Raw genomic sequence first — 27,143 nt, 5'->3', positions numbered from 1 at the left:
TTACTTAATTTAATTTAAAAATTTATAATTTTTTAAAAATATTATTATTTTTAATGAAAATTTTAAAACCATGTGATCTATTTAATTCTAATTATTTATTTTTTAAAAATAATTTTAATAATTAATTAATTCTGTAGACCACGTGGTTTAACTATTTTTTAAAAAATTAATTATTTTCATAAATAAATAAATATACCTATTTTTTCTTCTTTAAATTTGGACTTAAATCTTAATTTTTCTATTAAAATTTTTTAAACCACGTGGTTTACCTTATTTTAGTTTATCATTTTTTTAATTAATTAATTTTAAAGTCACGTGGTTTAATTAAATTATTAACTTTTACTTTTAATTTTTTAATTATTTTTTTTTGTCATGATTTATTTAATTTTTCAAAAAAAAAAAATTAAACCACGTGGTTTGTAAAATTTATTCTTTAAATAAATTTATTTTTTTAATCACGTGGTTTAATTAATTTTTTTGAGAAATTAAGTTTAAATTCTTATTTATTTTTTTTTAAATTTAAATTTGACTTAATTTAACCACGTAGCTTCCAAATTATTATTTTTAAAAATAAAACCATACTTACTGGACAAGCGGATGATGCGCGTTTCTTCAAAACATAACGTCGTTGACTCCTTTCATCTTCGCGATACATCTGAATTTCGCTCTGCGAAAGATGACTACGAAAAAAAAAAATTGCATAAAAAATTAATTTGCTTAAAAATTCATGAAAATAAAATAACTCACCGTATCACACGTGTCGTCTGCTTGACAATCGGTTTCATATGCGGTCGATTACAAACAGCCAAAATGCCACTTAAGGCCACGCGTCGAAAAGTTCCGCCATGCGCGCCCTTCACATACGTTATCAACGACCGCACATCCGCATAAAGTCCCATATTTTCCGGCGCCTTCAAGTCCTTAATCGCGTCGACGAGTCGCGTGACGAGCGCCCGAAACACCGCCGCAATTACCTGACTTTCGGCACTGCCGCTCAAGCCGCTGCCGAAATTCGTCGTGTAACCACCTTGTCCGCCTGGGATTCCAGATGACAAATCAGATGCTTTTAACATTACGGAGGGACGTTTTTGATCTTTTTACAAGTTTTATTTTACACATTTTTTTATTCGTTTTGTCGGCGTGCGTGCGTTTGATGGAGATGAGCGAGGCGCGATAATAGCAAGGCAATTCAAAGGCAAGGCAAAGTGATGATGCGAAGATGAGTGATTTTAATGGCAAATTTTTTTTGGTTTCACACACAAACCAAACCAAACCAAAATTATACGTTGATAGAACCAATTTTTGATTATTTTAAATGAAATGAAATAAAAGAAGAGAGAAAAAAACGAGAAAATGAACAATTATCATGCAACTAAGTAAATAACTGTTAAGAGATTAAATTTAATTGAAAGTCATTTACTGCCGTTTCTCCTACTAATTTTATGCCAGACAAGCGATTACGAGTCAAAATTTTTAGGCTTGTCTGGCAAAAAAAAATATTCACAAGACTTTAAGTCAAAAAGCGTCATGCAAAAATATTTTTCTAATTTTTTACTTAGGTTGAAGCAACGAAGAAAAATGTTTCACTTTTCAAAGGATTTTAATAAAGTTTTATAACTTTATTTAAATAGAAATTTTTAAATTTACCCGTTTTACTGAATTTTTTGTTTTAGAATTTTTCTTAAAAATTAAATCTTTTTTTTTTTAATTAAAAAATTTAATTTCAATTATATTTGAAAAATGATTTAGTTGATTCAGTTGAAAAATGATTTCTTGCAATTTTCATATTTTATTTTAATTCAGATTTTTTAGAAAATCTATTTTTTTCTAAAATTTTAAGTTTTCAGAAGCTTAAAAAAATTTTTTTTTTTTTACCTTTAATATTTTTTTTTTAATTTGGAAATAATTTTAATATTTTTAAATTTATTAAATTTTTTATGTGATTTTTTTTTAATTTTTAAATATGAATTGAAAAAAAATGATTTTATTTTTTTTTACAAATTTGAAATGAAAAATTTTTTTTTGAACAAAAATTGATAAATAAAATTTATATTTTCTGATTCACTAACTTTAAAAAAATATTTTTGCTATTTGAAGCTACTGAGGTCTATAAATTTAAAAAAAAAAATTAGACAAAATTCAAAAAATTTTCAAAATTTCAAATATCAAAATTTTGAATATTTTTTTTTTCATTAATTCAAATTTTTCAGAAAAAAAATTTTTAAAAAAAGCCTTAAAATACCAAAAAAAAAAAAGAAATACATTTTTTTTTTTATAAAAATGTCAATTTGGAAATATTTGTGATTTTTTTAAATATTGATCGTTTTTATTTTATTAGAAAATTAGAATTTGAAAAAATTAAGTAGGTTCGAGTTGAAACATTTTTCCTAATTGCATCAGCCTCATTCAAATTTCGTTACCAATCCAATCCAATTTATAATTTTGTATCTTCTATGAAAAATAAGAAGCAACTCAAATAATCACCAGACGTTGCTTATACTCAAGAAAACTATCTACGAGCCAATTCTAATGATGATAAAAATTTTGTTTGATGATTTTTCCGAATAAAAAAATTTTGATTTTCCTTGTAAATAAATTTGAGATTTTTTTTTCTAATATTTAACGTTAACGGACTTCCAATCCGAGGAAATGGCAATAATTGTCAGGGAGGTGAAATGTATCTTAATGGAAGGTTCTTCACAAAGGTTACTTACTTAGTGGTGACAATAATGAACTCGGATCCACACAAAAGCCAACAAATGCATGGAAAAAATCGATCAGTTCGGGAAGTGGTGTGGTTCTTACCATGGCTCGTAAGTAGGCCTTCGAAAGGGAGCAAAGTTGTCGTAAAAGTCGTGAAAGGATTGAATGACATTGTGTACGGAGGAATTCGGCAGGAGGACCACGGATTCCTGAAAAATAATAAAAGTTTAGTGAGAAATATAATTTTTTTTAAAAAATCAAAGATTTAAAAAAAAAATTAAAAAAGTTGAGAATAAAATTAATTTTTTTTAAATTCTAAAAATTAAAAATAATAAAAATTCTAAAGTAAAAAAATAAACTTAATTTAAATTCAAAAATTTTATTTCAGAAATTTAAAAAAAAACACTAAAGTAAATAAAAAAATAAATAAAATAAAATTATGAAAATTACAAAATAAAAAAAATCAAAAATATTTGAAAAAATTTTTAAAATTTTTTAAAAATTTTATTAAAAATTAAAAAAAAATTTTTTTACAAAATAAAAAAAATAAAAATTAAAAAAAAATAAAATGAAAAACAATAAAAATTAAAAAAAAATAAAAATAAAAAAATTTAAAAAACTTAAAAAAAAAACTGAAATTATTACAAAGTTTAAAAGAAATTTAAAAAGTAAAAAAAATTTAAATTTAAAAATAAAATAAATAAATTTGAAAATTAAAAAAAAAAAAAAATTAAAAAAAAATTAAAATTAAAAAAATAAAAAATAAAATGATTTGAAAAAAAATTTGAAACAAAAAATTTTAAAATTATGAAAATTACAAAATAAAAATAAAAAAAAATAAATTAAAGTTGAAAAAAAAATTAAAAAAAAAAAAAAGGAAATAAAAAAAAAATAAAAATTTCAAAAAAATGAAATTTTTACAAAAAAAAATGAACGGAAAAATAACGTGAAAAATAATGGACGGCAAAAATTGAAAAAAAATTAAAGAAATTCAAAAAAAAAAAAAAATAAAAAAAAAATACAAAATTTATGAAAATAATAAAATAAAATTCAAAAATGTTTGAAGATTTAAAAAAAAATAAAAATTTATTAAATAAAATTAAAAAATTAAAATTATTAAAAATTCTATGAATAAAAAATATTAAAATTTCCAAAAAATGTTTTAAGTAAAGTTTCAGTTAAAAAAATCAAAAAAAAATTTTTAAAAAATTAATTTGAAAGATTTTTTAAAAAAAATTAATTAAATAAAAAAAAATTTAAAATAAAAAAATTAAAAAAAAAACTACCTAAAAATATATTAAAAAAATATAAAAAATAAAAAAAAAAAAATAAAAAAATTAAAAAAAAAATAAAATTAATTTTTTAAAAATTAAAACAAAATAATTTCTGTGAAAAAAAAAATACAAAAATTACCTTCATTACATCCATGCGGGCACCCCAAATGCAAAAGTGCCTTCCTAATAATCCCCATCGACAATTTATGTGCATGCGTTCCAAGTTTCAGTGCTCCCAGCTCCAATAGCAACTCACAAACGTTCAATCCCGTTTCCAAAACTCTCAACGAACACACGTGATTGTCCCGCTTAAAGACATTATAAACCGCCAACAGGATAATTTCATAGTCAATGCCTCCCTCTTTCGTGATATAAAAGGACGATCCTGGCGCTTCTGCCTCCTCCAAGCCGCAATAAACGATGTGCGAGTCTGTATGCGATCGCAACATTTGTCCTTTGAAGTTGACGCTGCCCGCAGTACTTAAGACATCCAATTGCGAGTCAAACGAGCCCTGACGACGAATGTAATCGGGCGATGGGGTCGGCGTATGTTCCGTCACTGTGATAATTGGGTTTCGTGGCAACAAGGGACGCTGATCTGCTGAGGGGGGAGTGGTCCGAATGATCCTTTGGGGCTCGACATAACGATGAAACCTAAAAAAATCACGAAATATTAGAGAAATTTCCTAAAATTTGCGGTAAAAAGATGCCAAAGAGCGACAGAAAGAGTGCGAAATGCAAAAATAATTGTGTTTTGATGCTACTACATGAAAATTTATCAACAAGTGAAGCACATTAAAATACGTTCAAACATGATGTGAGAGACTTTTTGCCAAAATAATACATCGTACATGACTCGGTTTACCCAAAAACTTATTTTTTTTTTCAAATATATTCATGAATGCAAATAGCGAATCGAGAGATAATGTCAAAATGGCATTATGTGCGACAAGGAAATTTATTTTGAAATTATTTTCCCTCTATTTGTTTTCTGCAGATTGTTTTCCGTTAGAGAGACAGAGAGAAAATTAAAAAGTTAAACATCAAACAATAAAACCTCAAATGAATGAAAATCAGTTCAAAATGATGATGTTTCCGATATTTTGCACACACACACACATTGTGCACTTTTTTTTGCCTCTCTTTGTTTGGTTTTGCAACTGCTTGTGTGGATGGCGGTGCGATGTGACGAGAGACTTGCTGATTTAATTAAGTTTCAAAAATTGGCATGAGAACAAAGCGGAACGTGGCACAGTGCATTATTATTGCTTTTGGGGTTTTTTCACACATTTGACGCTCTCACATGGAAAATAACGGGGAATTTAAGGCATTAAGGCGGCTTTGGGGTTTAAAGTGTGAACAATTGTTGTTGGCAAATTGATTTGAATTTTTTTTTTGGTTAGGTGAAATTTTTTTAATATTTTTTTTCAGAAATTTTAAAAACGTTTTTAGAGTGCTAAGTTTTTTTTAAAAAGTTATGTAATAATTTTTTTAGCAAAAGAATTTTTTTAATTCAAAAAAAAAAAATTAAATTTTTGGGAAATTGCAAAATATACTAGGTAATTAAAAAAATTTGGAATATTCTTAAATTTCGAAAAAAAAAATAAATTATTTAATTTTTTTTTAAACCTGAAAAAAAATTTAAAACTTATTATTTTTTTTTTTTTTTTTTGAAAAGCTCTACGTAATTTTTTTTAAAAAAAATTTTTTACAGTTTTCGAACTAGTTGTAGATAAAATATTTAAATATTATTTTAAACATCTCAAAATTTTCTTTAAATTAATTTGTATTTTAAAAAAATTCACTACAAAACTTTTATTTTTATAAAATACTTTAGAAAACTATTTTTTGTAAGAATTTTTATTTTCAAAATTTTTTTTAAACTTTTTAATTTGAAAAAAAAAATAAAAATAATTTTAAATGCCAAATTTTCGAAAATTTTTCATGAATGTTTCGAAATTAATTATTTCAAATTTTTTTTTTTGTATTTTAATATTTTTTTGAAAAGCCTTTAAAATTTTATTTTTTTTTATTTTTCTGAAAAACTTTTAGAAAATTTAAAATCTTTAAAAATTTTTTTTTTAAATTTTCGAAAATTTTTCATGAATATTTTCGAAAAATATTTCGAAATTTCTTTTGCATTTTAATATTTTTTTGAAAAGCCTTTAAAATTTTATTTTTTTTTATTTTTCTTAAAAAATTTAAAATCTTTAAAAAAAAGTTTTTTTTTAAATTTCGAAAATTATATTTTTCGAAAATTTTTCATGAATATTTTCGAAATTAATTATTTTAAAATTTTCTAATTTAAAACAAAATAATTTTTTAAATAACAAATTATAAAAATAAATTTTCGAGCTTTTAAAAATAAAATTACCAGAAAATTTTCTAAAATCAAGCCTTATTTTTATCCAACTTTCGAAAATCTAAATTTTCGAAATAAAATATTTGAAACCAACAGAATAGAAAATTATTGATTTTTTTCATGAAATTAAGTGTCACTTTTGCCAAATATTGTTCTCATCATTCACACATTAACTCCCAATTGTCCCTTATGTCTATTAAAAATTCATCGAACTAATTTTCAGTTTGAATGATAAAATCGAATAAGCAAATAACAAAACGTTCCTAATTAAATTAACTGTGCGATTTGCAATGAAATTTTGATGAATGGCACAATTTTCTATTTATATTTCTACAAAAGCGGAATTGATTTTTATTATTAAAAGGATTTTCGAACAAAAAACATTTTAATTGTTAGTCTTTATGACTAAATTCAAGCAAAATTCGTTTTTTTTGTTAAAAAAAATAATTCTGATGAAAAAAATGTGGAGGAAACAAAAAAAATTGAATCGTGCATGAATGAATAAATTTTGCCAATTTCAATTTTTGATTGCAAAAAATACGATTTATGAATATAAATAAATGTCGAATCGTTAAAAATTTTAAACATTTATGAATGAATTGCAACTACTACTTTTTTTTCGTGTTAAAAGCAATTATTTTTAAAAAGCTCCGATTGACTTACCCAGTATCAAGCAGATTGCTGGGGGTAGGAGTAGTGCATTAATTGTCATTTTTTTAGTGTTTGCGAGGATTTTATTACGTAAAAATTGTAGAAAAGAAAGGAAGAACGAGAAAGAAGAGAGAACAGTGTAAAGGTGTGGCAATTTTATTGAGTTATTATTGATTTGACGTAAAAATCGGTGCCTTGCTGGACGTTTTTTCGTGACATTTAACACAAATTAGTAAGCTAACGAAGAAATTTTTTTGCTTACCTCAAACTTGGCATGCTCTTGCCTTTGATGAGATTCGACGGTGGTTCGCGCGAAATGAGAGATGCGGATCTGGCAAGTTGTTTTTCGCTCGTGTCAAGACTCCGATGATGATCTGTGTGATCGGTGAGATTTTTGTTTGCATTTCCATTGGATTCGCCGATTTTTTCTAAACCACGATCGGATTTTGACAGGATACGAGTTTCGATGAGAGTTCGTAAGTCTGCCATTTTGACACGACGTTTTTTCTCGCTGCCACGACGATTGGAGGTGGAAGTTTCTTCTGTTTTTGAAAGAAAAATATTGAAAAAATTATTATTTTTTAATTCAGAATTTGGTTTAAAAGTTAAAAGCGCATTTTTAACTTCAAAATGTGCACTGGGGAAAAAATTTTAAATTTTTATAAAAATATAAAAAATTGTATTGGGGTGAAAATTCACAAAAAAATGTATAAAAATATAAAAATTTACTAAAATTTTGAGAAGTTTCATAAAAAAATGTGCATTGGGATGAAAGTTTATTAAAAATGTGCTCTGGGGTAAAATCTGAAAAAAGTTCATTGGGGTAAAAAATCATAAAAATTGTGCAATAGGATAAAAATTTATTGACATTTTGAGACATTTCTAAAAAAAATGTGCATTGGGTTGAAAGTTTATTAAAAATGTGCTCTGGGGTTAAATCTAAAATAAATTTATTGAGGTGTAAATTCATGAAAAATGTTAAATGTGATGAAAATTTACTAAAAACAAGTTTTTTGAGTACACTATTTAATTTTAAATCTTATAAAAATGTGAACTGGGATTCTAATTTACTAAAAAATGTGCAATGGGCCAAAATTTTTTAATGTTTATTTGGATGAAAATTTGAAAAATTTGTATTGGGACTAAAAGTCTTCCAATTTCTCATTCTGAATTTACTCAAATATAAAGTTAAAGTATTCGTCCCAGTGCATATTTTGAAAATTTTTAGTACATTTTCTGAATAAAACCACTTTTCATCTCTAAATTGCGATTAAAATTAAAAAAATCTTCAATAATTTTTTACCTGCAAGCTGCTGTGGTGGTGGCTCAGGTACCTCAATATACTCCTTGGGCACCGAACTATTACTGGGACTTCCTTTCTCGCTCGTATTTCCCGGTCCTTGATACAGTGACACCTCAATTTGTGGTATGGGCAAACTATTCGAACGTCTTCGTGGTTGCGACGGTGGCAAAGTTGCTTCTTCATTAATTTCTCTCAAACGATTATTCAAGTAATGCAAAGCCCAATAAACCCCATCTTCCTGCCAGTGCGAGATAAAAAGACATCGAAGCACAGCGACATCCAAAAAGGTCGCAGCATTCACGTCAAACTTTGAGGTTGGCGGAAATTTCGGTTCTGTATCGATGGATTCCTTTTCTGTCGACGAACTTGTTTTTGGTTTCGAGTCTTCGCGTTTCATTTTTTCCGCGGATCTTTCAAGAGCCTTTTCAAAGTCGAAACGAGTGTGGGACGAGACTCGAGGCATTGATTGATGCAAGAGACTGGCATCGGAAATGTTGTACATCGAGGGATCCTGATTTTGTGGCCCAGGAGGAAGACGAAGCATTACGACGCGTTCCTCTTCGATGCTGGAGGCTTCTTCGGGAATTGTTTCGGGAAAGACGCAATCTTTGGGTGATGAGACCCAAGAAACCTAGTTTTAGAGGAAAATTCATGAAATCAAAGTTCATGAAGTGGAAATTTTAGCAACTCACGTCATCATCATGTTTGGGAGTCTCGGAAAAAGTACTTGGAGGAGAATTCATGGGATCCTGACTCTGTTTCCTGTTAGTTTCGGGAATAATTTCCGCTGAAGTTGAAGAGCTAACGGAATTCAACAAATGACGAGCTTTAGGCTTCACAGGTGCCGTGAAACATGGAGCTCCAGGAGCCTTAAACTCCCACATTCCTTGCCAAAATTTAACTCCATTCTCTAGGCGAAAATTTTGAAAGTCTGATTCTTTCAAGTGATGCGCAATCGGAGCGAATAAATAGATAAATAACTACAAAAAGGAAGAAAAACTGTAGAAAAAACATGAATTTCACATGAAATCGACCTCAATTACGGTAAGAGTTGGCACTGAAAACAAATACTGTTGCTTTTGTTTCTTGTCCGTATCGTATTCATCTTCGCACTCATCAGCTGCCTGCAAAAATAACCAGTGCAACGTGTAGAGCAGTTTGACTTCCGCTGCTCCTAATTGATGCATATCCTTTACTCTAAAATTCAAATGAAATTTTTCACACAAATTTTCTTTCGAAACCCTCGTGAAATTTTACCTCGTGTGCAATAAAGCACTTGCCGAATGCATTAAATGCGGAAGAGCTGCTTGCAAAGTTCTCCATCGCGGAATCGACTGAAGAGCTGATGTCATAGAAGTCGATAACCCAAACAAGATATTTTGCACGAGAACTTTCTCAAATGACTAGAGAAAAAACATTTAATTGTTAATTGAACAATTTTCGCTGGCAATTTACTTTTTTTTTACCTTGCACGCTTCTTTCAATTCCTGTCATCGATTTACACAAAGTTGATTGCGTGAAAAAAGATCATAAATTAGCGTCACGGTGGTAAAATGATACGTGATTATGTGATGATTTGTTTCAATTAACTTTTTTTTCCTTTTTTTGCTTATTTTTTTTACGAAACATGCTCATGCATAAATGATACAAAAAGGAAAAGTAAATAACGAGCAATCGATTATTTTTATTATTACGAAACAAAACAAAACGAATGTGTGAAAAATTCTTTTGTGCATGTCTGGGAGGTTGGTATTGAAAGTGATGGTGTATGACATGCAGAATTATATTTGAGATAGAAGAACAATAAATATCTATAAAAATATGGTTTATTAGGATGAAATTACAATTAAGAGTTGATCGATACGAGGGTTTTACATGCAACGTGATTTAATGTTAAAAGTCGATAAAAATGGGAATGTCCTGTGGTGAGAAGTTGAGTTGATTTTAGTCGTTTTTGTTCTTTATACCTATTTTTAATTTTTCAAAATTTAACCAAATCTAATGAAAAACGGGTCCGAGAGGTTTTAGGGTTTTGTACTTGAGCCATCGACTTACTAGAACTTTACTAGTTCGAGACTTTTTTCTTCTTTTTAAACATTTTTTCATTATTTCGTCGGTTAATTTTCAATTACGCGCAAACATTTCGGTTTTCATTAAAGCTTTATTTGTGAGTAAACTATAGTTTAAGTTTAGCATAAATTTTATGTCATTAATCAACCATTGTTTGCTAGAGATTTCTATATTAGTAAGTCAGACCTTGACTTGATTTTGGTCATCCTTTTTATACAAGCGTTTTTTTTCATATCTGGAAATCAAGACTTTCAAAATTAATTTACCTTGTAGCTAGCTCTCTTCTCTAATTACTAAGTTTAAGAAGAGTAACGTTTTCCTTTTTACTAAGTTTAAGAAGAATATTGTTTTCCTTCTGATATAAAAAAATCTTTTATAAATAACCATTATTATGTTTCTGGTTCAGGTTGTTCCTTTTGGTAAAAAATAACACAATACAAAAAGATCTTGGGCTCTGCGAGCCATGTGGCAGAAACAGCATCATCGAACAAATTATTTTTTTTTTTAATTTTCAGCGTCTGCGACGCTATATGAGACCTTCAAATAGTTTTCTTTTCTTCAAATATATTTTTTATTTGCTGCTGATGGTACAAATAGTAAGGTGCTTTTAACTCTCATAGTTTCCATGTTCTGTTGACGATTCCTTAATTAACTGAAGCTTAGTCCTGAACGCGTCAATATTCAATATTACTGAGCATTGGATCAAAAACTTCTTCAGAAACGGGTTTCACTATGTCTTGTTGCACCTGTAAATAAATTGTAAAAAATTTATGTGTCCGCCTCCGCATATGCATCCGCTTCGTCTCTCATTCCGCTTTAGGTTCCTGTTTCTCATTTTTTGAATAAATACGATTTATAGACGAAGAACATGTTTATAATAAATATTTCATTTTTAACAGGCATCTTAAATTTAACTGAAAAATTTTAAACTTCTTCTTGTGAAATTTGGTCTTTACGCTATCCACTTTAGAGTATCCATTGCAAATAATCCTAAATATGTTAAATAATTTTAGTTTAAAAAAACGTAGATATTATTTATATGCTTTCAACTTTCAACCAACTTCTAACCACAGGGCAATTAAAGTAACATGTTAAAGCTTTTATCTAACTACAATTTTCCAATTAATTTAATATTTTATTAATAACATCACTAACTACGCTTAAAATTCTACCATTCCTGCTAAGAAAAATATTATTTTAGGATGAATTCAATATTCATTTTTTTTTTCAAATAAACTTTAAAAATACAAATAAAAGATATTTTCCATAAAGGTCATAAATGTTTCAAATCTACTGAGAAAGTAAGTAAGTAAGTATCAATAAAAATACAGTAAAAAACTGAGGGCATCATCAAAACAAAACTCTTGCAAATCTTTATTTATTTATTATTACTGTTTTTGGTTCAATATTTATTGACTTACATGATGTCCTGGTGCATGTTGACAAAACTATATATTTTTTTTTGGTTTCATATACAACAAAATTTATACCAAATCGTTATTGGAACAATGATTTATTTTTTTGCATGGTACGCAAATATTTAGACAAAACACATATTTTTTGAGGAGTTATTTATGCGCAGTAAGCAATATTCAATGCATGTTTTTTTTTAGTTCACAACAGAAAAAAAAGAAAAAACAAAGAAAATTTTGTATACATTTACATATTTACACATAAGTTTTACTGGTATAAGGTTTCTCGTTTGCATGTCGGTTTGTTGCGAAAAAAGGGACGAAGATTTTGCTTGGAACGACGCCAAATATTCAAGTTGAAATGTATTTTTGCTCAGGTTAAAGTTTCTAAATTAGATGAAAATTGTCGTTTTTAAAGTTTTGTCAATTTCCATCTTTAAAGAGCTCGCGGAACGACATGAAAATTCTCAAAAGAGCAATTTTTCATTAAATGCGAAAAAAAAACTACACAGGAGATGAAAGGAGTGAAATAAATCACGTCGGTAAATTTTGGCACATCTTCGGCCCTTTTTTCCACACAAAAAATCTTTATATTCCTTTTATCATGTTTTTTAAATAAAGAGAGAGGAGAATATTTATGATGTTAATGTTCTTTTTGAACAAATGTCTGTTTGTCTGTCTTTTTGTGTGTTTGTTTGTGAAAAAGTGTGAGTTCTCATACCTTGACCTCATTCATGCATTTGCACTCGAAAAAACTATCAAAAGAGGATTCAGTGAGTTTAGGCAAATTTTATGCAAGGCTTAATTGATGTTTATTAGAAGTATTTAAACGGTTTGAGGCGAATAATGTTCTTTAGTGAAGAATAAATAAGTTTCTTTAAGTTTTTAAAGGAAAAATTTCCAAATTTGATTTTTTTTCCAAAATTTTTGTATTTTTTCAACAAAATAAAAATTTTGAAAAATCTTTGATGAAAACTATGAGGACCTTATTTTTAAGCTCTTAAAAGGCCTTAAAAACCAATAAATATATTGATTAAAAAAAAAAATTTTAAAAAAAAATTTTGAAAAAAAAAAAAATTTCATTTAATAGTTTTTTGTTTTTTTCAAAAAAAAAATAAAAAAATTTTAATTAATTAAATAAAAAAAAATAAAATTATGAAAATTTTGAGAAAAAATTTTTTAAAAAGATTTTTTAAAATTTTAATTTTAAAAATTAAAATGCTTAATAAAAAAATTAATTTGAAAATTTTCAAAGAAAAGTTTTAAAGTATAAAGAAAATTTTTTAAAATTTTTTATTTTGTATGAAAATAAAATTTCTAAATTTTTAACTTAAAACTTTTCATTTAAATTTAAAATTAATTTAAAAAAAAAAAAAATAGAAATGAAAATTCAATTGAAATGTTATAAATCCAAAATTTTAAGTATTAATTTTTATTTAAATTTTTTTAAAACTTTTAATTTTAAAATATTTAATTTTAATTAATTAATTTTTTATTTAATTTATTAATTTTTATTAAATTATTTTTTTTTAAATATTTTTTAAATTATTTTAAAAATATTTTTAAAATTTGAAAAAAATTTAAATTACAATAAGTGTTAAAAATCGAAAGTTTTCAAAAGTGTTAAATATGGAAAATTTTAAAATTAAAAAATAATTAATAGAATTTTCGAACGATTTTAATTTAATTTGTTAATTGAAGAAATTTGAAAACTAAATAAATTAAAAAACTAAATAAACTAAATAAAAAACTAAATAAAAACTAAATAAATGTTAAAGATTTAAAAAAAATTACCCTGTAAAATTCAAATTTTGACCGTTGATTCTATTCTGGAGAAAAGAGATAAAAAAAATTTAAAAAGAAAAATTTCTCTCTAACCGGAAAATTTTCGAAAGCATTCGTGACAAACACGTGCCCTGATTATCACAAAGACAGACATTAGTCAAGCTGTCATTTACGCCGGCAATGTACAACACGATAACTGAAAACAATTAAATAAATAAATTCTCTTATCACGTCTGAGTTATGGCGCAATTGTCATTCAATGAACTTACAAATTTTGGTATAAAACAAAGACTCAACTCCAACTTTCGGTCAGTTTAAAAATGAATTTTCCGTGGATTTTGGTGTTTTTAACATTCCTCAAAGGAACTTTTGCTTTAGAACTTGACTGGAATCTACCAACTGACGAGATCCTGAAGCAATATGAAACAGTAAAAGATCAAACCGAAACCACTGGCGAAACATTCCGCAAGGAAATTTTAACGAAAAATATCGAAAATGTCAAGGCACATAATGCTCGTTACGCATCCGGACAAGAAACGTACCTTTTAGGTTTAAATCAATTCTCGGATTGGACCGAAATTGAACGAAAATCTGTCTTGGGTTTCAAACCTCCAAACGCCCAAAGTGACGAAGAAGTCCTTCCAGCAGTTCGTGGTCCTGTCGAGGACTTTTTCGGGATGATTATGAAATTTTTTCAATATTTCACGCAGCGATTTGGAATTTGTCAATTGAATTTTTTTACAACTTCGTCAGATGTCGCTGTGGATCATCGCAAAAAACCCTGCAGTGGCATAGTTTTGAATCAGGGCAAATGTGGAAGTTGTTATGCTTTTGCCACGACGCAAGTTTTGGACTATAACACGTGTACCAAATGTGGCGGAAAAGAGTCTCGTTACTCGTCGGAGCAAAATATCGTCGATTGCAGTGAAAGTTATGGCAATAGCGGATGCGATGGAGGTTTGATGGTCAATTCCATGCAATTTATCATCGATAAAAAAGGAATTGATACAAACTTATCGTATCCGTACGTCGCCAAAAAAGAAGAATGTCAAGCGACAAAAGATGAAGCTTCAAAAGACGAAAGTTCTGGTTACAAAGCGACTGGATTTGTGAATTTACCACAAGATGAAGATTCGATCCTTGAAGCTGTCAAAGAAAGAATTGTCTATTGCGCTATTAAAGTAACCGATAATGTTTACTCCTACGCTAAAGGAGTCTTTTCCGATACAATGTCCTGTCCAACCCCTTCTATGAGACTCAACCATGCCATAGTGATCGTTGGTTACGGCAAAGATGAAGAAACGAAAAAGCCCTATTGGATCATCAAAAACAGCTGGAGCGAAAAATGGGGTGAAGAAGGATATTTTAGACTCGAACGAGGTTGTTGCTGCCTCGGAATTTGCCTAATGTGTGGATACCCGGAGTTCGAATGTGATGGCGAAGGAAAAATTGATCCACGAAACAACGAGAGAGAGAACAGTTTATGATTATTTAAACGATTTGCGATCCTTTTTAATTTTTAATGTCAACGCATAAAGCCTTTTATCCTCTTTTGCACAAACAGAAACACACATGACGAACGAAAACTCGTTGTTGCATAATTTAAGCGCACTTACGTAATAATCTGACACTGGTGTAACATAATAATGAACATCACACGTACATATAAAATGTTTTAGTGTTTAAACGGGTGTGTGAGTCTTTTATATGGAAATAGAGAACCAGGTAATCTGAAAATACTTTCAATTAATTTTTGAGGAATTTTGGTATATTTTTGACGATTTTATTTGTTGGGAAAAATTTGAATTTTATCACGAGAATTTTAAATTTCTCTGGAGCTTTAAAATTTCTTCTTGAAGTCTTAAAATTTTCTCTTGAGGTCCTGAAATTGCCTCTTAAAGTCTCAAAGTTTCTTCTTGAGGTCTTAAAGGTTCTACTTGAGGACATTTCCTCTTGAGGTTTGAAAAATTTCCTCTTGAAGTTCTAAAATTTCTTCTTGAGGTCCTAAAGATTCCTTTTGAGGTTTTAAATTTTTTTCTTAAGGTCCTAAAATTTTCTCTTGAGGTTTCAAAACTTCCTCTTGAGGTCTCAAAAATTCTTCTTGAGGTTCTAAAATTTTTTCTTGAGGTCCCAAAATTTCCTTTTGGGTTCAAAAAATTTCCTCTTGAGGTTTTAAGTTTCCTTCTTGAGGTTTTAAAATGTCTTTTTGAGTTCTTAAGGTTTCTTCTTGATGTCTTAAAATTTTCTTCTTGAGGTCCTAAAATTTTCTCTTGGGTTCAAAAAATATCTTAAGGTTTTAAGTTTCCTTCTTGAGGTTTTAAAATTCCTTTTTGAGTTCTTAAGGTTTCTTCTTGAGATCCTAAAATTTTCTCTTGGGTTAAAAAAATTTCCTCTTGAGGTTTTAAGTTTCCTTCTTGAGGTTTTAAAATGTCTTTTTGAGTTCTTAAGGTTTCTTCTTGATGTCTTAAAATTTTCTTCTTGAGGTCCTAAAATTTCCTCTTGGGTTCAAAAAATATCTTAAGGTTTTAAGTTTCCTTCTTGAGGTTTTAAAATTCCTTTTTGAGTTCTTAAGGTTTCTTCTTGAGATCCTAAAATTTTCTCTTGGGTTAAAAAAATTTCCTCTTGAGGTTCAAAAAAGTTCTTAAGGTTTTCTTGAGGTTTTAAAAATTTAAGGTTTCTTGATGTCTTAAAATTTTCTTTTTGAGGTCCTAAAATTTCCTCTTGGGTTCAAAAAATTTCTTAAGGTTTTAAGTTTCCTTCTTGAGGTTTTAAAATTTCTTTTTGAGTTCTTAAGGTTTCTTCTTGATGTCTTAAAATTTTCTTCTTGAGATCCTAAAATTTCCTCTTGGGTTCAAAAAATTTCCTATTGAGGTCTTAATTTTTCTTCTTAAGGTCCTAAAGTTTCCTCTTGGGTTTCTTCAAAAGAAAAAAAATTTCTTCTTGATGTCTTGAAATTTTCTCTTGAGGTCCTAAAATTTTCTCTTGAAGTTTTTAAATTCTTTCTTTAGGTCTTAAAATTTGCTCTTGAGGTTCTAAAATTTCCTTTTGAGGTCTCTAAGTTTCTTTTTGAAGTATTAAAATTTTCTCTTGAGGTCTCAAAGTTTTTTCTTGAAGGCTCAATGTTTTTTCTTGAAACCTCAATTTTTTTGCTTGAGGTCTTAAAACTTTTTTTTTTGGGTCTGAAAATTTCATTTTGAGGTCATAAAGTTTCTTCTTAAGATCACATTTTTTTTTTCTTAAGGTCCTAAGATTTCCTCTTGAGATTTTAAAAATTTATCTTGGGGTCCTAAAATTTCCTCTTTAGGTCTGAAAAATTTCTTCTTGAGATCTTAAAATTTTCGTTTAAGGTTTTAAAATTTTAGAGTAAAAAATAATTAGATTGGAGTATTTTCAGATTACTTGGTACCTTATGTCCTTCGTCTAAAATAAATAAAATAGTAAAGCAAAATTTCTTACCGTACAACTGGCTTCATGCAATTTCCCCAACTTCGGACGGATAAACGGTGCAATTTGTCCCCACAAGAAGGTCTGTACGGGCACCGGTAAATTCAAATCTTGCAGGCCATCATCGAAGGGATTGTGACTACCGCTGAGTTCCTGCTGACCATGACTCGAGTGTTCTTGCGGCGACACCAAGCCACTCGTTGGACTCGTTAAATTCATATTTTTCTTAAAAATTTGCGGTGGTTGCAGATATTTTGTTCGTTAAAAAATTACTGAGGTGATTCATGTGCGTGGCTGTTTGTGTTGTTGTTGTTGCTCGAATTTAACTGCAAACGAAGAAAATGACGTTATAATCCCTGTGAGAGAGAGATCTAATCCAAACACATGGCATGCAACATTTTCTCTTGTTTATCGCATGGATTTATCGGCTCGACACAAATACTCGGAACGACAGCAGAACTCATTGTTACACCATTTTAATCACCATATCGTTCGCATCAGACAACTCAGTCGCACACACAGGCGACATCACGATAATTGTAGGTAAACAATAATCATTTTATTTTATATAACTAGTCGGCCTGGCATTGTGCAATGTACACAAAAAGCAGTGGAGAACGAGAATGCTCGACACAGCAGAAGGGAAATAATTCAACAAGGTTGATTATTTGCGATAAAAGTGGGATTATGCGAGAAAGCAAAGTGTGAAATTGAAGTAAACAGTTGTTGTTGTTGTCGAGTTGTTTCGTTCGCTTTTTTGTCGTGACTGTCGTTTTTTTTTGCAGTAATTTTCACGTCGTTACTTGGATAGTCATTTAGGTGACGGAAAAAGTCAACTTTTTTTGTATTTGGAAAATAAGTGACAAGGCGTCTCCATTCTGTATTGAAATTTTCATGATTTTTCTTGGAGTTTTGTTTTGATAATGAATTTAATTTTAATTAAAAATTGAAGAATTTATTGAAACTTTATTGAAACAAAATTTTAAATTTATAAATTCCAAAAGTGCCTTTTTAAGTTTATCTCAAAATAAGTTCGGCATTAAATTTATGACATCAGTAAGTACTATTCGATGGCTGGACCAATTTTAACATTATTCAAAGAAGAAAATCAAATGAAATATGTTAGTTCTATTGAAGTAAGTTTTTTTTTTAAATTTAAATCTTTTGCGATTTATTTTAAGAAAATCTAATATCAAATGCTAAGTAATGATGTTCAAGAAACAATTTTATAAATATAACTTTAATAAATTTGTTTTCTTGAACATTTCCACTCAAATTTGTAAAAAAAATTAAGCACTTAAAAATCGCTTCCTGAAAATCCTGAATATTTATTTCAGGTTGTAAAAGCAATCAAAGCGAAAAAAAAATTAAGAGCCTTTGTCATTTATATCACCCGAATATTTTTTCGAGTTTGTTATTCCGAGAAATTCGAAAAAAACTAAATTCTAAAACCTGGAATGAACTTCTGTGATTTTCGACATATTTTAGTTGAGTTGAGGGGTTTCACACTTGTATCTAATTGATGAACCCAATCTCACTGAAAATGACTAAAATACCCAGAATCTCATTCCAAAACTTAGGTTTAGGTTTTTTCGACTATTTTAGGCCTAACGAACCAAAAACCATCAAAAAATCTTATACCATACTTTTTTTCGATAAAATTATGAAATCGGGTGAAAAGAAAATTTGATAATTTGATTTTTAGTATTAAAATTTGATTTTTTAATAGTTTTTTATTTTTTTGCATAGTACATATTTCTGCATTTCTTTTGAATTATTTTTTTTATAAAAATAATTTTTTTTTTATTTTCTTTACAATTCTTCCTTATTACCGTAATGTAGATAATTCTTATGGAAAAAAAAATCCGTTAAAAATTCAAAAAATGCTAATAATTAATGTAACATCAGTTTTGAAGTTAATAGAACAAAATTTTTCCATTTATTTTTTTGGCTTATTTTAGCAATTATTTAGAATAAAATTAAATTATTTCTCATAAAATAAAAAAAAAAAAAAAAAAAAAAATAAATTAATAAAAAATCATTAAAATAATAAATTTTCAAAAAAAAATATTTAAAATATTGAAAATATTCGAAAAATCGTTAAAAATTTAAAAGTTTTACGAATTTTAAAACCTATTTTCGTTCATAGAACGGATTATTTTTTTTCCATAAGAATTATCTACATTACGGTATTATGTAATAATTTTTGCACCTTTTTCAGAACATGTCAATAGTTTTGTACCAAACAGATCTTTGACAAGAACAAGAGAGCTGATTAACATGAATATTACTCAAATTAGAGTCATAGTTGCTTTCCTAACCGCCCATGCAAAATTAAATAAACTGTAGGCTGGGTTATAGGGACTTAACAGACTGTAGAATCTGTCACTCAGCAGAAGAAACAGCAGGGCACATTTTATGCGATTGTCCTTATTTGGAACACAAAATAATGTTGCTTTTAGGTAGTACGAATGGCATTATGGATCCTGAAGAATTTAGAGATTTCTCACTGAAAGAAATATTTTCTTTCTTAAAGAGTGTCAGCACGGTCAAAGAAGAATATGGAACAGGTTAGGAAGAAAGAAAACCCACAAAAAGTCTTTTTTTGTGTGCTTAGGTGGGTCAGCATATAATCATCATCATCCTGCACCTTTTTACGAATTTTAATTAATTTCCTGTTTCTCTCTAATAGTTAAGGTTAGGCCCATTATCTGTCGAAATACCAATAAAACCCTTTCAAACCAAAATCTGTCCAAAATGTCAACCCGTCCTTCGACAGTTAACGTCTCAATTCAATGGAAAAATCTTTATCTCGTTACATTTACGGCAATTTGCCAGTCATCCTTTCTAAATTTTCCATTTCCTCTTCTATTCATTCTCTTATTACGTAACGAAAAAATAACCGTTGCAATGTTGCTTACACTACTTTTTTTTTCCGTGCCATATACACAATTTATAAGCGTAGGAACGAGTCTCCTGTCACTATTTATCTTTCATAAAATGTACACAGCGATATGCATAAAATATTTTATTAATAAAACTTTTGCTGTTCACTTTTCGATAACTTGGCACGAGTTTTTAACTCATTTTATGACGAAGCTAGCAATTTATTTATTATCCACTCCCTTGTGAGCTTTAACGTTATTTTTGTTGCGTTATTATTATCTCACTTTGCTAGCTTTATACTTTCATTCCGGAAATACTTATATTTCATACTTCCGCTTTTGACGCGAAACTCGATTTTCAATCAGCGAAAAATTACATAAAAAGTAAAAAAAATTGTTCTTCTATTTTTTCTTTTCTAGGTCAGCTGATGTTGCCGCCCGACGTTACAACGCCACGTATACATGTACAAAATTTTATCCCAACTCCCAGCAAATAATAATGGTAAAATCCAAGATGTCGTCCTTTTTTCTCGCACTGACTATGTACACACGAGGTACGTGAGCTGCGCGCGTATACGTGGAAAAAATTTTCTCCTGTACCATTTTCGAGTCGAGAGGAAAATTTTTATTTCCATTTTCTCTGTCCAAGGAGATGCGAAATTTTCAATATTGAACATCATGAAAATTTGATGCATGTTTAAACGACGAGAATTTGATTGAATTTTTAACGGGAACGTGAATGGGTGATTTGTGGAAATCATAAAAATTAATAATTTATCTCGGGTGTACAAGTGGCAGCCATATTACATCCGTAAAATTTTTATCTTGATTTTTCGCGTTTTTCCTGGATTTTTCTCGCATTTTTCCGTCACTTTTGCACTTTAAATATTTTTCCGTGATTTTTCGCGATTTTTTCGTACCTTTTAATCCATTTATTTAATTATGATGAAAATTGACACGCAAACATTTAGCAGGGACGATACGTTAGCTAAAGCACTGAGATGGCAACTGACTGCGATTCCCGTTGATTACGAGACAAAAGAGCGCGCATCGTCACCCGATTCCCGTATACGCGTCACATTGGCACGACAATTTGCGAGCTGGATGACGAGCAGAAGCATCCCGTCGTCGCGCGGTGGTATGGGCAAAGTGATGGCAAATATCGATCGAAAGTGGGTGGTTGGGAGGGAATTTTGTCACTTTACCGGAGAAGTTCGTTTGGGTCCGACGTGGCTTCGGAAGGCGTGCGCAGAAGAGATGCCGGCCGGCTTTTTTGACAACAAAATCAGGTGATTCATTGAGAAGCCGGCGGAAACAGATGATTTTAGCGTAAAAGGACATGCAACTGGTGGCGGTAGTGGAAAAGAGTCTGACAATAACAAAGCGAAATTGAACGAAGGAGACACGAAAGTGATGAGGGTGGCAAAATGGGGGGTTTTAGGGAGATGAACAGCTGATGTTTGTTGTCATTTTCCGCTGTTTGGATTGTGATTGATAAAGGCAAAGTGTTGAGGTGAGATATGCTAATTGATTTGAAGATTGAGCAAATTGAGTGCAAGCGGCAGGTAATTTACTTTTTTTTTCGAGTTTTAAAAATTTGTTTTTAGGAAAAAAAGTTTTAAGCCTACTTCAGGTAAGTAAAGATTTACGAGTTTGAAATTATTGAAGCCTTCAACCAGTAGTTGAACAAACATAATGTTCGCTTTTGACCTTTATAAGAGAAATTTTAAGTATCCAGAACTTTGCGACAAGCTCAAACGACATGTACAGAAACGTCAACCTTGAATCATTAGATTCTTCGGGATTGAATGTTATTATCAATCTCATGGTTCAGGCACAAAGAGTTCAATATGATGACTATTGTGACGGAAAATCGTCTCATCACAAACTACCTCCGCATTAACGACCATCTAAACCGCATCACAATCGTATACTCGCCAAAATTCGACTGTGAAAGGAGCTACGAAACTATCGACTATATTCTTTGAGACTGTCATCTGCTAATAGGTTACCTGGCATCCGAACTACAACAAGCAGGAATCGACAAAAACAATCGCCATACGTGACATCCTTGAATGCAGGAAATTCGACGCCCTCCCGATAATCGCTAGTTTTTTGAAGGAGAACAGAAAAATTATTTAAATGTCGTTCCTAAAAATTTGATTCGTCCTCGTCCTTTCACTAGACCAAGTATACCATAAGCGATAGGTCAAATTGATGTAAAACATCCTGGGCACCATCAAGCAATAGCGTCGGATAAAATAGGGAATTTTCTGACCCCCACCTCTCCCCCCTCCTATAATCGCCAACCGTCGAAACTCGAAATCCAGCAATTTATTAAATGATTTCGTCTTTGTGAAGACATTACATTCATTCTTTTTATTCAACTTTGAGTTAAACGTCATCAATAGTTTTTTTTTTCATTTCGCAAATTGAAAAAATTTTGCAATTTTCTTTTTCCTCGAAAGTTCCGAAAATTCAAAGCAATTCTTCCATGAAGGTATCATCTCCTTTGTTTGAATTTTCATCATTAATTTCAATTATGTCATCTTCCAGAATATTTTTTCGTCATTTTGTTTCGATTTCTCAGCTGCATTTTAATAGGTGTTCTTTGTAGGCTCATTTTAATAATGTTTTATTTTTAGTGTTTTTTAACACTTTTTTATCTATTTTTTTAATATATTTTTTATTATATTTTTTATTATATTTTTTTAATAAATTCGTTACACAAAAAAATGTTTAGCTTTGTTTTCGAATTTAGAATGAAATTAATAACTTATTAAAAGTGCTTAAATTTATTTTTTTTTTAAATTAAATTTTCTTTAGCAGAAAAAATTAAAGTATATGCCTTTCAACACCTACTTTAATAAAAAAATTATTAATTAATTCCCCTAATTCACGAGGTATTTTTTTTACATGACCCCCCTCCCTTCCTCAAAAGGAAATTTTTAATATAAAAAATTAATTTTAATGAAAAAGTGAGTAAAAAAGCTTTCGAAGGTCGGAAATACTCGTAATAAAATTTTAGTGAATTCAAAAAAATTTTTTTTTAAATATTGCCGTTTACTGCCTCCCCCCTTCGTGGAAATCCATCGTAAATTTGATGGACTTTGAAGGATTATTACAACCCATAGGGTAATGAACTCAAATACAAGCTTTGTGAAATAATTAATTACAACCTACAAAAATCAGCATTTTCTAAGATGAGTCTTAAAAACTTGTCCCACTGAACTGTCATAGAAAAAAAAAACTTTTTTATGAACAGCAGACCACAACTTTTTTCCTTCGCTTGAACACCCACAATTAAATTTAAAATCCGTGTTAACACAATTATAAAGTCATCATTATGCATTCATAACTCTATCCTCTTCTTCATCTCACTTGTTGCTACCATTTTTCATTTTAAAACAACAAGCAGCATCCGGCTTTTGATCTACACAACACTCTTCACCACCCCGTCACAGCACCCCGAAATTAAATTATCACAGATTGAAGTATGTTCTTGCATATCAATTCCTTCAAGCACAAAAGTTTTTTTTTTCGTCACACATGAATCAACGTTTGTCGCATCATTCTCGACTTTCTCCCGAGACATGTGCGACAACTTTCAACCATCGTCGTCGTCACCGAACAAAAAACATTTAAAGAGACATAAATTATTTTTGGACACATGCCAACTTTTTCGAAGCTCTTCGAACAGCAACTAAATTAAGAAACGAACGGAGGTATCTGTGTGTGCGTGAAAAGTGTAAATATTTTATGATGAATTTACCTTTCGCCATCATACATCAACTTTTGCACACATTTTAAATACCTGGCAAATCAAAACGATGATTCATGTAATAATAATAATAATGCGAGAATAATTTTTATTTGTAACAACTTTATTTGCAGTTTTTATACAGGAAAAACATTTACTTAGTACCTAGTCGAGGTTGTTGTCATAAAAAATAGTTGAATTTTATGTAAATAATGAATCTAATTGAGATGTTGAGATCTATAAATATTGCGTTAAAGTGAAAATGTTTTGGCGAGAAGGTATTTCGGACGGAGATTTATTTGATTCTTTTTTTGCGTTTTAGTTGATTGAATGATTAAATTTGTTTGGAATTTATGAGAAAATGCACTCAAAATTTGTCTTTTATTTAATTTATCGAAAAACTTCTCGTCAAAAATTTCTACTCCATGATTTTTTTGTCTATAATTTTTTTATTAATTTTTTTTTAACTTTTATTCATTTTTTAACAATATTTTTTTTTTTAATTTTTACAAAATATTTTTTTTTCATTAATTTATTTTTTAAATTAATTCATTTAATTTTAAAATTTTTCTTGGAACCATTTTAACGAGCAAAAATTAATATAATTTAATTAATAAATTATTTTCCTTTTTAAAATTAATTTTGTTAATTATATAAAATTTCAATTAATTTTTTACATAATTTTTTTTAATAATTTTGTTTTTACAAAAATTTTAAATTTATTTCTATCAAATTTTTTTGTAAAAAATAATTTTTTTTTATTAATTTTATTAATTTTTTACAATAATTTTTTTAAAAAATTTAAATTTAAATACAAAATAATTATTTAATTTTTTTAATTTAATTTTTAAATTTAATTTTTAAAAATTTTTCTTGGAACCTTTTTAACGAGCAAAAATTATTAAAATTTAATTTAAAAAATTTTTTAATATTTTTTTTTGTCTTTAAAATTAATTTTATCAATTATTTTTAACTTCAATTAATTTTTTAAATAAATTTTTTTACAAAAATGCCCTAATTTTTATTTAATTAATTAACAATTAAATTTTAAAAGTGTTTTCGGGATCTCTTAAATGATAAAAATATAAAATTTTAATTTTAAAACAAAATGTGATTTTCTTTGCTCAAATTTTAATTTTTTTGTACTAATTTTTATTTTTTTTTAATTTAAAATTTAAATAAAAATTATTTTTTTTATAAATTTTACACAAATTATTTTATTTTTCTTTAAAAAATTAATGAAAAAATATTTTTTCTTAATTCACAATATTCTAGAAATTTCGCGTCACGTAAACAAATAAAATAATAATTTTTGCGCAACTTTCCATGCCTTTCTGTAAGAAAAAAAAATACGCAAAATATTCAAATTTTTGCCGAAAAATGAGACGATATCATTATTTGTTTTTTCTAAATATTTTCAAGCGTGTAAAAATAATTGTGTGAAATTAACTAGAAAAAAATCAACAAAACTTTTGTACTAAAAATAAATATTTTGAACAAAAATTTTTTTTTACACGAAAAAAAAAACTACAAGGCAGGAAAGTGCCTTCTTTATTTATTTTTAAATTGACAATAATTGAGCTCTTTCAAAAGGCGATCAACCAGAAATTTCTCCCTAATGGATCACAATTACGATGATCCATATGACAACATTAATTAAAATTTTCACTCCCAATTTTATTAGTTTTTCACTCATCACTTGACACTTTTTTCTGTATTTTTTTTTTATTTTTCGTTCAATTACTAAAATAATGAGATAAGGGCCTCCACCCAGTCGTTCGTTGGTCGCTCGATCGTCGATTTGTTTCCGTTTCTGTATTGAATGGCACTGAATGTTGCACGCTACACAAAATTTCGTGTGCTATTTGACGACGTACAGCGGCGATGACGATGAAGAATAAGAAAAAAGACCAATGTCGACTTTTATGTATAAAAATGAGTGTTTTTGTACAATCATCATGATGATATTATGGCATGTGGCACCTCGCTTATTGCTTAAGAGAATAATAATAGTGGCACGCATACAGCGAGAAAAATAACACAAGTAACAAGTAGTTTTCGGGTGAAAAATTCGGATTTGTGTCACGGCATAAAAATAGCAAAAAATTTTTTTTTGTGTGTCGTTAACGCATGCTACGATGTTGGGACGTTTGTTTGCCGTTTTTCTTTCGATGTGTTTGTCGAAGTGAGTGTGTTACGTGGCTCTTCGGCGCGCCGTGCTACGATTACGAACAATAGTTTTTCTTTTTTGAAAAATTTTGACGATTGTTCTGCGATTGTGGTGGTGCATGGTAGTTTTTCGTGTGTGTCGTTGTGTCGTCGTCGTGCTTTCCAGAGTTTTAAGGTAAAGATCGTGCGGGACTTCGGCTGAACGAGGAATGGCAGAAAAGGGACGGATTTGGGATGGAAATTAACTTCGTTTTTGAAGTTTTTCATTAATTTTTATTTTAATTTTTGAAAAGAATTTTTAATAAGTTTTTAAAATTTTTTGAATTAAAATTTTTTTAATTAAATAAATAAATATTAATTAAATAAAAAAATTCAAAAAATTATTATTAAATTTTTAATTATTTTTTTTATTACTACCTAAATTAATTTAAATTTACCAATTTTTTTAATAACGAAATTTCTTAATTAAAACATTTTTTTTTAAATTAATTTTAAATCAAGAATATTTTTAATTTTGCAAAATTATTTAATGGAAGTTTTTTAAGTAGTATTTTAATATTAATTTGTAAATAAATAAGTAATAATTTATTTTTTTTTGTCTAAAAATTTTGTTCTTAAATAAAATTCTTTAATAAAAATAAAAAAAATAATTATAAAAATTTTTATTTAAATAAAATTATATTTTTTTTATTTATAAAATAATTCTTTACAAAATATGAAATGAAGTATAATTTTAATAATTTTTACTCAAATACATATCTTTTTATTTTTTTGTAAAATTATTTGATGGAATTTTTTTAATTAATTTTTAAAAATTAAATTAATTTTTTTTAAATTAATTTTTAAAAATTAATTTAAGATTATTTAAGATTTTAAAAATTTTCAGTAATAATTTGATTTTTTTTATCTAAAAATTTTGTTCTTTAATAAAAATTTAAGAAAAAATAATTATAAAAATTTTTATTTAAAAAATAAATTATATTTTTTTAATTTATAAAATAATTCTTTACAAAGTATAATTTTTACTCAAATATAGGTGTCTTTTTATTTTTTTTTTTCATTAATTCATTTTGTTTTTAATTTTTAATTAATTATTTAAAAAAATTTTTTATTTATTTTTAAATTAATTTAATTTTATTTTATTAATTTTCATTATTTTAAATATTTTTTTTTAAATTGAACAAAATATTAAATACCTACATTAAAATATATTTTATTTATTTATTTTTATATAAAAAAAAGATTTTATGAAAAAAAAAAATTATTTTGTAATTTTTAAAAAAATTATCAAAAATTTTAAAATCTTAATGAAAAGTATTTTTTTT

General features: G+C 27.9%; 2 protein-coding genes across 2 annotated transcripts in view; one reads left to right on the top strand and one right to left on the bottom strand.

The window, feature by feature from the left end:
* The window catches only part of LOC134836033 (protein unc-80 homolog), a 35,745-nt gene extending 14,877 nt beyond the window's left edge, over nt 1–20,868 (bottom strand). Inside the window, exons 1-14 of the mRNA XM_063851155.1 lie at nt 20,810–20,868; nt 17,017–17,330; nt 11,785–11,811; nt 9,760–9,780; nt 9,551–9,696; nt 9,337–9,490; nt 8,986–9,273; nt 8,294–8,924; nt 7,253–7,532; nt 7,003–7,020; nt 4,117–4,631; nt 2,715–2,912; nt 748–1,063; nt 587–680 (exon numbers count right to left, since the gene is read on the bottom strand). Of these exons, the coding sequence (XP_063707225.1) occupies nt 587–680; nt 748–1,063; nt 2,715–2,912; nt 4,117–4,631; nt 7,003–7,020; nt 7,253–7,532; nt 8,294–8,924; nt 8,986–9,273; nt 9,337–9,490; nt 9,551–9,696; nt 9,760–9,780; nt 11,785–11,811; nt 17,017–17,223 (2,895 nt within the window). The 5' untranslated portion in view covers nt 17,224–17,330; nt 20,810–20,868. The remainder of the gene's footprint in view (nt 1–586; nt 681–747; nt 1,064–2,714; nt 2,913–4,116; nt 4,632–7,002; nt 7,021–7,252; nt 7,533–8,293; nt 8,925–8,985; nt 9,274–9,336; nt 9,491–9,550; nt 9,697–9,759; nt 9,781–11,784; nt 11,812–17,016; nt 17,331–20,809) is intronic.
* Nucleotides 13,881–15,245, top strand: LOC134833343 (procathepsin L-like). Its single transcript, XM_063847639.1, has one exon. The coding sequence runs from the start codon at nt 13,881–13,883 to the stop codon at nt 15,045–15,047; it is 1,167 nt and encodes a 388-aa protein (XP_063703709.1). The 3' UTR covers nt 15,048–15,245.
* Nucleotides 20,869–27,143: the final 6,275 nt, after the last annotated feature.

Source organism: Culicoides brevitarsis, chromosome 3 (assembly GCF_036172545.1).
Source record: "Culicoides brevitarsis isolate CSIRO-B50_1 chromosome 3, AGI_CSIRO_Cbre_v1, whole genome shotgun sequence".
In the NCBI taxonomy this organism is placed as follows: domain Eukaryota; kingdom Metazoa; phylum Arthropoda; class Insecta; order Diptera; family Ceratopogonidae; genus Culicoides; species Culicoides brevitarsis.
Note: the sequence above shows the minus strand (reverse complement) of the source record. Positions and strands in the feature narration are given on the sequence as shown.

What these genes read in the sequence shown, in the direction of transcription:
- LOC134833343 (XM_063847639.1), top strand. Translation starts at nt 13,881, where the DNA reads ATGAATTTTCCGTGGATTTTGGTGTTTTTAACATTCCTCAAAGGAACT.